The sequence below is a fragment of the Taudactylus pleione genome, unplaced genomic scaffold (assembly GCF_031769625.1).
Source record: "Taudactylus pleione unplaced genomic scaffold, aTauple2 ptg000502l, whole genome shotgun sequence".
NCBI classification, from domain to species: domain Eukaryota; kingdom Metazoa; phylum Chordata; class Amphibia; order Anura; family Myobatrachidae; genus Taudactylus; species Taudactylus pleione.
The window spans coordinates 3,939,902-3,952,031 of NW_028284904.1; the positions used below are offsets into that span (position 1 = coordinate 3,939,902).

The 12,130-nt window shown below is 45.4% G+C and overlaps 1 protein-coding gene across 5 annotated transcripts in view; it reads left to right on the forward strand.

The window, feature by feature from the left end:
- ARMH3 (armadillo like helical domain containing 3) overlaps window positions 1-12,130 on the forward strand; it is a 154,842-nt gene that overhangs the window by 54,884 nt on the left and 87,828 nt on the right. For all 5 annotated transcript variants that reach the window (XM_088449983.1, XM_088449982.1, XM_088449984.1 and 2 more), the window contains 2 exons: window positions 4,860-4,961; window positions 8,612-8,670. In XM_088449983.1, the coding sequence (XP_088306109.1) occupies window positions 4,860-4,961; window positions 8,612-8,670 (161 nt within the window). The remainder of the gene's footprint in view (window positions 1-4,859; window positions 4,962-8,611; window positions 8,671-12,130) is intronic.

A 12,130-nucleotide genomic window follows, 5' to 3' on the forward strand; every position in this document is an offset into this window, starting at 1 on the left:
TCTGTGTTGGTTGGTATTTACCTTGTTTAGGCTAGTGCTACTTTTCCACTTAAGTTGGTGTTCGTGTTCTCTTTTTTTTTTTTCTTTTTCCCTTAATATTCCTGTACTGGTATCTAATTTAGGCTGCCTGTCTTCCTTATTCATTTTCTTATGTGTTCTTTTATTTTGGCTGACAATGCTCTTATTTCGGCTGGTGTTTTGTTTCTGTAGGCTATAATAGTCTGCAGAATCACCTAATCTATATATAAAAACAATCTACTCAGTCTGGTGATTCCCCAATTTATTTAGGCTGGTGTTTTATTAAGTCTGGTGGTTCTATGATTTATTTTGCTCCTTTCTTTGAGCTGGTAATTGTTTTGTTTTCTGTATTTAGGATAAGGATACTCTTATTCATTTAGGCTGCTGATTGTTTATTCCATGTAGGCTGACAATACTCTTAATTAGGTTAATGATTCTCCTATTTATTTACGCTACAAATTCTATTATGTATTTAACCTGGGAAATCTCTATAATCTATTGAAGCTAGCAGTTCTCTTTTGTATGTGTTCCTTATTTGTTCTGGAGATTCTCACATTCATTTTTGTTGCTGAGCCCCTTACTTATGATGGCTGTTGTATGATTTTGTATGTCTGGTGATTTTCTTCCATATTTAGGCTGGTCATTTTATTTATTTATTTCGACTGTTACGTCTTTCTTTTTAGGCTAATGTTTGGTTTTTTTAAGTTCACTTATAATCCTGTTTAGTGTGGAGTTCCCCAATTTTACTTATTTAGGTACTTTTTTTATTTAGGCTTCGTTATCACTACCTTTTCATTGAACAGTCTAAAACTGGGTACACAACACTAAACTAGACTACAAACAGCTGTTGTAGAACTGCACATCCCAGCATGCCTTGCCACAGTTATGCTATTTGGCCATGCTAAATCTGTTGGACGATTTGTCATTTTGGGACGTATGTGAATGACAAACCGTCCAGTGTACACGCACTATTGTTCACTTCTGCGCGTCGTTCGTCGCATCTGCAGATCTGCTTGCAGGAGCAGGCCGATCTGAAGAGCTGACTGCCAATACCATGGATCTGGATACAGCGGGAGAATGACTTCTCGATCGGTCATACACCAGATAATATAAGACAGATAATGGTTTCAAGCGCACTCATAGGGTACAATACACCATAGGTCAGCACAGACGGTGTAATGGTTAGCATTACTGCCTCACAGCGCTGAGGTCGTGGGTTCAATACCCACTACGGCTCCAACTGTGTGGAGTTTGTATATTCTCCCTGTGCTTGCGTGGGTTTCCTCCGGGTACTCCGGTTTCCTCCCACACTCCAAAAATATACAAGTAGGTTAATTGGCCTTAAACAAAAATTAACCCTAGTGTGTCTGTGTGTGAGCATGTGGTAGGGAATATAGATTGTAAGCGCCATTGGGGCAGGGATTGATGTGAATGGCTGAGTAAGTGTGCGCTATATAAATAACTGATAATAATAATAGTCAAAACCCCCTCTGGAGGTCAGAAAGACTTCAAACGACAATCCAGCAGAATGGATCCTCCTCACAGTCAATAGTAAAATTCACGATTCCGCAGTCCTTTGGAAAGCTTGTAAATAAAAATCTATATATGTGTATATGTCACAATCTCCTGGTTTCTCCTCGTTTTCAACACTATTACCCCTCTGTGTCCGTAATACCACCGATTCGACATATGAAAGACAAAGTAGGGGAGACACATATAGTGTAAAACCAAAAATATTTATTTTAATCAATAAAAGTAAAAACAATGGCCGCGTACCATAGAAAACATTTTATGATGATGGGTACAATATCACACACATATAGGGGAATTAATGCTCTCCCTATGGAGCAGTAACTTCACCCGGTGAGGATGGCCGCAGCACCAGAACATTCACCAACTCGTTTCAACTGGCTTAGGTCTTTATCAAGGTGGATGCAGTGGGTGAATGACCTATCGGAAGGTCATTCACCAGATAATGCAGTGTGTACGGACTAGCTGATATATCGTCCAGACGCATCTACCATCGATGGGAACACACATTGTCTGGTGTGTACCCAGCATAATTCTAGTTATACACCTGACAGACCCACAATTTTATTTTTTTACTGAGAGCTAAAACGATCACAAGAACGTCCAATGTCCAGTGTGCACACTTCTCGATCATCGTTCCTATCTGAACAATGAATGTATCCAAAGAACTGTGTCGGATCGATCTCTGGGCCTGATTCAGACCCAGTCGCAAGCGCTGAGCGCTCGCAACCGGGTCAATGGTGGCCCACAGCGCATGCGCACGACGGAGCCGGCTCCGCCGTGCGCATGCGCGAGACCCGGCTAGCGACGGACAATCCGTCGCTCCGGGTCTCGTACCAAAGGGGGCGTGCTGTCGATGTTGAGTGACAGCTCGCCCCCTTTGGTGGGTGGGCAGGGAGGGGGGGGTGGCTGCCCAGACAGAGGTGTTCCAATGAGAACGCCTGTTAGAGCCGAAAGCTCTCTGGGGCTTGCGATGAACGAGACCATACCACATAGGTCTCGTCGCAAGCCCGATGGTCTTGACCATCGCGACCATCATCATGGCTGCTCGCTATAGCTGTGGGCGAGGTCACCCACAGCTATGGGAGCGGCCAAGAGGCCGCTCCAAAAAAAAAAAAAAAAAAAAGCCCAGCCCTGATTCAGAGCGAGCGGCTCTGAATCAGGCCCTATGTACACACTACAAAATGTACATGATGTCAGCTCACCGTTTACCGATCAATGTCGTGCAGCAGTCCCAATCGGATGACCCGATCAAACCGATAATCGGCCCCGGATGCAGCTGTTGTACACACTGTGCTAATCGGACCAACCAACTAAATATGGCTTGGCCTATATCTTGTGCAGTGTGTACCCAGCTTAAGTCTGATAAATATGAAATACAGTAGATACAGATGTGTTCTTGCTCATCTTGCCTCAATACGCCATGCCAGCGTGATATGCCTGGTGTGCGTGAGCCTTCAAGCCCCGTGCAACTGCTGGCATCGGTCGTCTATTTTTGCCCGAAAATACCTCTAAGATGCAATGCAACTAGGACACACCGGGAGACTGTGCTAATTGATTTGATATGTGACACATGTATATCTGTGTGCGGCTGACTTGGCGTGGAAAAAAAGCTGCGGCCACTGCATCGTAGCACTTCACATGCTGATTGATGGTCGATTGCTGGACAGTGTCCTGGTGCGTCCTAGTCGCATCGCGTTGCGATTTAGACTAATTTTCTATAAAAAAAGATGCGAAAAAGACTCCCGGCGCTAGGAGAGTCTCACAGGACCAAGAGGGACTTTTTGACGCAACTGCAGCAAAGGCGAGTGAGGACACGTGTAGCACGCACACAAAGGAGGTGACTCCGATCAGTCTGCCCACACACAGCGAGACCGTTGTTTACAAGTCCTGAGCAATCAGTCTCCAGACTTGGCTGAAGATATTTTTGAATGATCTTTTTTTTTTTTTTTTAAATGTGGAAACGTTCGGCTCAGTTTTCTTTTGTCTGCCGTACATAGAATTGTCATATCTCTACTAATATCATGGCATCATCAGAGTGGGCACATTCAGGCTCTCACCCACTTTGGCTGGCATTTCCATGAGTCATTTATTTAATATGCGGTTTCTTTTATTATGTTGGTTAGGCTGGCAGTTTTCATATGCAGTTATTTACACTGGCATTTGTATTATTTAGGCTACTGCTTTCCTTCCTTATTTAGGCATAATTATTCTAGTATTTTACATATTTGCTGCGGGTGGCGTTTATTCATTTATTAGAAGCAGAATTTGTTGTATTATCTCATTTTGCCGATGATTCTCTCATTTACTTATTTAGGCTGACTGTTATAGTTAACCTGGCATTTCCACTATTTCCACTGGTTTCTGTCTTCGTTACTTATTTAGGGCCTGATTCAGAGCCGGACGCTCTGACCAGAGCGCTCGCTCTGAATCAGGGCCCTCCTCCATTAAAATGGAGCGTCCTCCTGGACGCTCGTATAGCTGTAGGTCACCACCCACAGCATATATGAGCGTGCAAAAAGATGGTCGCGATAGTCTTGACCATTGCGACAATCGGACTTGCGAGGGAAACCCTGCGGTCGGGTTTCCCAGCCACAAGCCCTGGAGTGATTTTGGCTCTATCAGAGCCAAAATCACTCCCACTGACATCACGAGTGATGTCAGTGGGGCCGGCTTCAGACGGTAGGCGTTCCCATGGGAACGCCTCCGTCTGACAGGCACGCCCCCGGCACGCCCACCAAAGGGGGTGTGCTGTCAATCAACATCGACAGCATGCCCCCTTTGGTGCGAGACCCCGAGCGATGGAAAGCCCGTCGCTCGCCGGGTCTCGCGCATGCGCACGACGGAGCTCCCTCCGTCGTGCGCATGTGCAGTGGGGAACATCGACCCATTTGCGAGCGTACTGCCGCTTGCGAGTGGGTCTGAATGACCCCCTTAAAGTGGTGCTTCCAATTGTAGGCTGAATGTTTCCATCCATAGGATGGTGCTGGTCTTACTTACCGAATTAGGCTTTGCGTTTCCCTTATGTAACCTGAAATTAGCGTACTCCCTTACTGTGCAGTACATGGATGAAAGCCTAGAATGTCATTTCTTGCGATACAATAATCACACACCCTGCATTGGATTTCCACACTTCAAATAACCCCTCTCGTGTACAATTTGTCATAATAATCAATATCGATACAGCCAGCAAATCAATTAGTCGTGTGCCTTAGCGCCCAATTTCTGCAATAGCCACAACGTAATCGTGTTTTGAATCCTTCCCTTTAATAAGAAGTAAACCATTTATTCTTTGTATTTATTTATTGCAGTGATCAGCCCGACGGAACTGCCCCTGGATGCTGATGTACAAACGAGTAATCTGCTCATTACCTTCCTGAAATACAGCTCCCTTGTCATGCAGGACACAAAAGGTAAACGCTGGGGTTTGTGCGCCACGACGTATCTGTCACGCTCGCAGTCATGCTGAACACACGGCCAGCCGCCGATGAGCAGAGCTCCATTGTACTGTGATTCCTCTGACAGACCGTGTCATCTAGTCACAACTCTGTGACTAGGGTGACACATCAGCGTTCTGCTGTATGTGATTTATCTGTATACTACATTACTGCCAAAGTCTTTTAATCATTGATTTTTTTTGTACCTGCCATACCTTCTTTAAAGCTTCTGTTAGTAGGACCACATCATCGTTCCATTGTTTAGGACAAGCTTGTCAGACCCTTAATGATAAGACTGGAGCGACGGGCATTCGTTCCTATATCGGAACGAATGCCCATCTGCAGTGATTGTGCGTCCACACTGGGCGACTTTAATGAACGACGTTTCGATCACCCTTCCGTCCTTCATTAACACTTCACTGGCCATTAGCGATATCGCCAGGTTTGATGTGCAGCACATCAAACCTGGCGACCGTCGCGGGAGAGCGCAAACATGCGTACATACTGAGCAATGCAGGCGATATGTCGTTACGAAACGGTACATCGTCCCGACATCGCTTCAGTGTGTACCCGGCTGTATAGCTCTGTTCTGTGTTGAATGGCTCCCTCCAACTCAGATGAATGTATTGGCTTGTACATGCTTATATGCAACTTTCGTAATGCTTTGTAATCTTTCTGGATTACGTCAATGCTTTTAACCAGAATTCTATATTGTTTTATTGATGTCAATTTTAACTTTTTATGCTCTGATATGACTCAAAGCTTTCCTGTGTTATAATGGTATCCAATACAGAGAACTGTGAGTTAGATTGCGAGCTATGAAACATAACCTACGCTGTCTGATGATATACAGACATGTCTGAAAGGCATGGAAGGATGATCACGAGAAAAGGCAGAATCACTAGTAAAAGTTGCAGGAGGGCTTTGTACAAGCCAAAACTATAAAGTCTTCTTTTGATAAAAATTGTCTGGGTCCGAAGAAACGTGTCAGTACTGTGGACCACTATTATTGAGACAAATAACTGTTTTCCTGGAATTCACCTTGGACACACAGGGCCTGATTAAGACCCTCTCGCAAGCGCTATGCGCTCGCAAGCGGGTCGATGGTGGCCCAGTGCGCATGCGCGAGACCCGGATAGTGATGGGCAAACCGTCGCTCCGGGTCTCGTACCAAAGGGGGCGTGCTGTCGATGTTGAGTGACAGCACGCCCCCTTTGGTGGGCGGGCCGGGGGCGTGGCTGCCCAGACGCAGGCGTTCCCATGGGAACGCCTACCGTCTGGGGCCGGCCCCACTGACATCACAAGTGATGTCAGTGGAGAGATTCCGGCTCTGTTTGAGCCGAAAGCACTCTTGGGCTTGCGGCACCGAGACCCTACCACAAGGGTCTCGTCGCAAACCTGATGGTCGCGATGGTCTTGACCATCGCGACCATCATCATGGCCGCTCGCTATAGCTGTGGGTGGTCACCCACAGCTAGGAGGCCAGGAAGCCGTTCAAAAAACCAGAGGTCCGGTCCTGATTCAGAGCGAGCACTCTGTCAGAGCGTCCGTCTCTGAATCAGGCCCACTGTTTCTAACATCTCCGACAATATAATTAAATATAAGAGCTACTAGCTGACGTTAGGAGTTTCAAAGTATCCTACTCTTGATACATTAATTCTATCATCTTTGTAGCTTCCGATTGGCCTCTGCACACCACGTGGAGGTTATTCTGGATTGCTGGAGACCTGATTCCGAGCCGCTCGCTATATGCGATCGCTCACACGATCTGTATGCAAATTGCGTAGGCAGTGCTATCACACAACTATGCATTGCCACGCCCAGTATTTCTTAGAGAGCGATCACATAGTGTATGCAGACACCCACCAGCCTGTTTTAAGACGCCCACTTGTGCACGTCATGTCCAGGGAGAGTGTGCAATCATCGGTACATCGGATGCTATAGCAGCGCTTGAGGTTGACCATACCCTGCCATAAGCACTGCGAGCACTTCAGTGTAAAAACAAGCCAGGTGACGTGTACTATGACGCTGTCTTATAATTACGCATGCCTCTAAAACGCCATTGAGATGCTCAGGCACGCCTGCGTTTGCACCTCCACTCCCCCCGTTTTTAATGGCCAGCCCCTGTTACCACCAACAAAAGGCTTCTCCTGTCACTCACTCTGCTGGGCTGTCTATGTGCAGCGAGCGAGTGCATTGTGATATTTCGCTAAGGTATGCACACAATGCATACACATAGCATACCATCGGCAGCAGCGAGAGTATGCATCTTAGCGAGCGGGTCTGAATGAGCTCCTGTGTGCCAATGCTGCCCAGGTCCATTCCGCAGCTTACAGCGTGAGCCACAGAGACTGCTTTCAATCTGTATACCGGCCATAATGACTACCAAAGAGCCGTCTCACTCTGATAGCAGCCTTTGTGGCTCATGCTTTATGCTACAATCTTTTTACAGCCTTTCTAGCCATAGTGATTGCCAAATACCCGGTTTACTCTGCAGCGTAAAGCGTGAGTAACATTGGGGCTATTACTGTTTTGCTTACCGGCTTTAGTGTTCATCAAAGAGCCGCAATTTTCAGTGTAAGTCCTGGCACCTGATTCCTGCCTTGTCCGCCAGCGGGCTGCTGAGAATGGTGAGAGCCGTATTTACCGGCATGTTCTTACATTATATTTTCTTTACAGATTCCAGCATTGCCTGTTGTAATAGAGGAACTTTTTTATTTTTAATGGTAATTTTACTTTTAAAATGGGACATTATTGATTACAAAGTATAGTGATTTCAAAGGTGTCAATTTTGTTGGACTGAGCTATTCAATCAGAAACAAAAGTCGGGTACACACTATGTGATATATCGTACAGATCTTGGCAGTGTGTGCGCCCCGATTCGTGGTTCACGACTGTCGTTATCCGCATTGAATCGTAGTATTGAAGCATAGTAACTTTATCACTATTATTTCCAAGGGATATTCTTTGGTTCATTTGGTTTAATTATAACAATTTTATTTTTATGGTGTTACTAATTAGTGGTGTTATTGCATAAGGTGGTTTATATTGCTTTTTTTGTATGTGTTCGATAAATCGTCGTCTTTTTTTTTTTTTTTTTTTTTTAAAGAGCTATTAAAGTTCCTTTTATTTGATCATACGTCAGCGCTGCGTTATTTAACTTCTCTTGAAATTGGCTACCTTCACTGTTGTGCTTCCATATTGATCTTAGGACCAGTCACATTTTCAGTGCCAAGAGCATTTTTTTTTTTTGTCTGTCAATACATTAAAGTCACCTGAGGTTGGAGAATTTTGTACAAGTGCTCTGGAGAGGATACAGCTTTTTGTTTGGGCCGCCCAGAGTAACTATGTGCTCTAGTGATGCCACCTCTTGGCCCTCCTTTTTTTTTCCCCCCAGGCTGTACATGTGGCCTTGGCCAAAGCCAACACTGCGAGCGCAAGCTTGGCGTGGATCAATGCATTTACCAAGCTAACATTCTGCGCTTCCACACAATCGGGCCATTATTTTATCAGGCAGTTTTGTTTCGTTATTGCTCATCAGTGTGACCATGAACAGCACGTGCAGAGACCATTGTATTCATACATGGAGTGTCCTACTCATTACTGTCTCTGTTCTGTGTTTGTAGATGAACATCGGCTTAATAGTGGAAAACTCTGTCTCATCATCCTAACTTGTATCGCTGAGGTAAGTCTGACTTTCTTCTACTTTACGATGAATGTTGCGTGTGTGTGTGTATATGTATAGCTTACTATAAATCACTTCTGCATCAGGATATAAATGTGTCCCTTCCAAGAACGTACCTATTCACGTTTGCAGCTCTTTTCTCACAAAGTTACTTTTTGAATTGTAAGAAGCACTTTTGGTGCCTGCGTGGCGAGATCCATATATATCTGTGTGACATGGCTACATTTTGTGATAAACCAATTAAACTGACTATATGGACGCCACTTCCCTGGTGAAGCTGCCCCACTAGATGAAACACGCCTGATGAATGTAGCTTCCTCTGGTGGCTCAGTGTTGGGCAGCGTTTGATCGGATGTTTTCAGGACGCTGCATTTTACCTCGCTGCCTTCCCTAAGGCGATAGAATTTTGGGCTTAACTAGAAGCCATTTATGTGGACAGTCCACGCAAGTCTCCTAAGTGGTTGGCGATTTTATTTCCCCATCGGTTAAGATGTGGCTGGTCTAATGTTTACTGTGGCTCTGTATCTTGAGTCGACTTAATAATATGTATTATGTTCCTGTACAGTGCGCCCAATTCTTTTATGTCTCAAAGGGACTCAAAAACTCAAAATTGTTTGCGCCTCCCACAGAGGGTTGTGTATGGTAGAAATATTTCTGTCCTCCACCTGTGCAGTATATAATGTTAGATGGTGGTAGTTACTGAAGCCTATGGGCCCCTTTCCGCAAGATTTACTACTACCTGCCTCTTGAGCCTGTGCAGCCCGATGTCCATGCATGTTCATTCTACTACTGGGTCAGAAGTAACAGCACCTGGGGCAGCGGTATAGCGGAAGAGCTGTCCCAGCAAGAATAGACTTTTACATGACCGTGCAGGAGAGGCGTCTGTATGAAATGCCGGTAAGCCGCCGATGACAGGGGAAGATGATTGTAATATAATTGCCATCAATGATACATCTTCTCCTCAATATTTACATTATACCAACAGAAGCCAACACCAGTCCTTCTTACAGACGCTTGACCACAGTTGTGTGTATGAAAATGACTGAGGCACTAATTGCATCACCTATACTTTAACCATGGATATCCTTAAAACATGTACTCCTAGGAAAGTGGTCAGGAGGCCCAGAGTTGGGAAAGATTTCATTTCATCACTACAAAAGTGAAAATACATAGAGAAATAAGGCCTGATTCAGACTTGGGAATAGAGGCCCTGATTCAGAGCCGAACGCTCTGACAGAGCGCTCGCTCTGAATCAGGGCCGTCCTTCTTTAATTTTAGAGCGGCCTCCTGGCCGCTCGTATAGCTGTGGGTGACCACCCACAGCTATAGCGAGCAGCCAGGAAGATGGTCGCGATGGTCAAGACCATCAGTGAGATATCTCTCTCAACTGTGAACCTGAACAAACCATATTGCAATGCAAGGGGTGCAAATACTTTTTTTAGATGTGGGGTAAATACTGGCTGATTTTGCATGTAACTCACAAATACTGCACAGCTTTATTATTATTCTACAATTTAGATGTCAGTTTGGAAACACTCCTCCCAAATCTAAATCTCTCTGCACATTATAAATCTTCCCCCCCCCCTGCAGTGCAGCATGGTGTCACCAAGATGATCAGTTGAGAGATATCTCTCTCTATTCCCAACTCTGAATCAGGCCCATAGTGTGGGAGTCCCTTTAAAGAAGTGTTGTTCGGAAGAGGAATATGGGAAAATATAATGATAGTGGGGGTTTTTCTCAGTGTTTCGGGGATTTATCAGATATGTTAGTGAGAAGGACTAAATCCAGTTTGTCAAATGCAAACTGTATGTTTTCTGTATTTTCATGCAATCTGCTAAAAAAATGGTAGACGGCTATTGTTGAAAAGAAAATGTAGTTGACAGGTGATAAAAATAGATTTGCACAGAATTAAATCAAAGATCTAGGAGCTAATGAGCTGGAACGAGCCAATGCAACAAGGCAATGCGTCAAACGTAATTAGTCTTTAAGATTGGACACAAAAGCAATCTCTGCCGTACATTTGCTAAGTACAGGGCGGCAAGGAGCCAAGATAACATTACATATCTGGAATGTATAACTGATTACTTGATTCCCTGCATATTAAAGCCAATGTCATTTGCTGTTCACTTCGACTGTGAATTGGCTTTCTGCAAAGATAAACATGCTGCATGTACGATACAGGACCAGACAGCTGAGATAGTGACAGCTTCATTATAATCTACAGCAGTGGAAGCCTTCTCCAACTAAAAGGACATTTGTGCATTGTATTAACATATTATAAAAAACAGTTTATATTTCTATCTATACATCTATCTATCTACATGCAGTTAAGGCTTTTGCTCCCAGGATGCACTAGTCCATCCTTCCTATACCCCGCCCCCCGAGTCAGAGGCACCTCAGATTGTGTTGGTGCCCGGCCGGAGTCGGGTCACTGTTATCGCAGAGGGGCTACTTAGCAGCCCCTAAAGCTATTTTATTTTATTTCATTTTAAGATTTGTTAGTTTTTTTTTAACTGTCTTCAGAGCGCACAGCAACAGACTGTCCATTGGACGTCTGTGCTGCCGCTCCATCACCTGCCGGTGCCTCAACACCAGTACTGATCTGGGGATCTCGGCTGGACCCCGGGGTTTGTACTAGCCGGGCCCCACGGACTTCCCATACTGCGGTCGGACGTATGGGGACAAAGTATTAGCAGTCGTTGCCTCCAGTCTCAGGGGACCGACCGGAGGCGATGAAGTTGTCGCAGGTCCCCCATACCCTGCACTTCCACTGGACCACCAGGGACAGTATCAGCATGGAAAGCCAGCGTCCCAGGGGTTAACATTCAGCCAGGGGAGTGAGCCTTCCCTGTTGTAGCGGCTCCTCCCCTCAGCTCAGTGCACCTTTCCCCTGCGGTCTGGCTTTGCTGAGCTGTTTCCTCCTGTGGCCACGCCCCCTCTGAGGTCTCCGGCGGCCATTTTCTCTGGTGGTTAATCGCAGATCTCTCAGGCCAGCGTGTGGCCCAGTCCCCCTGCATACCTCTCCCTTGGGTTGATGTATGCAGCACTATAGCCTTCCCAGACACTGAATCTGGGCAGTTGATTGTAGTGCCACTTTGCAGTATACTTTCTGCATTGTATGTGACTTATGCTAGCGCTGCCTGTCTGTGTCTTTGTTTCCTAAACTGTCAGCATATATCTATACCTCTATTTCTGCCCTAATACAGGTGTAGTTACTGTAAGGTGGTTCTTTTACCTCACATATATAAAAGATAATATTTCTGAGATACTGTTGCACTGTGCCATATTTAGGCAAAGGGGCTCCTGCAGCTTACCATAGTGTCAGACAGGACCAGTGTGTCGCATACTTAGACAGTGGGCTCCTGCAGCTTATCCAAGCATCAGTCAGGACCAGTGTTTTTTTCTCGAACTATTACCTTAACATACAGGTGTATTCAGGGGTTTTCCATGTGCCTCACAT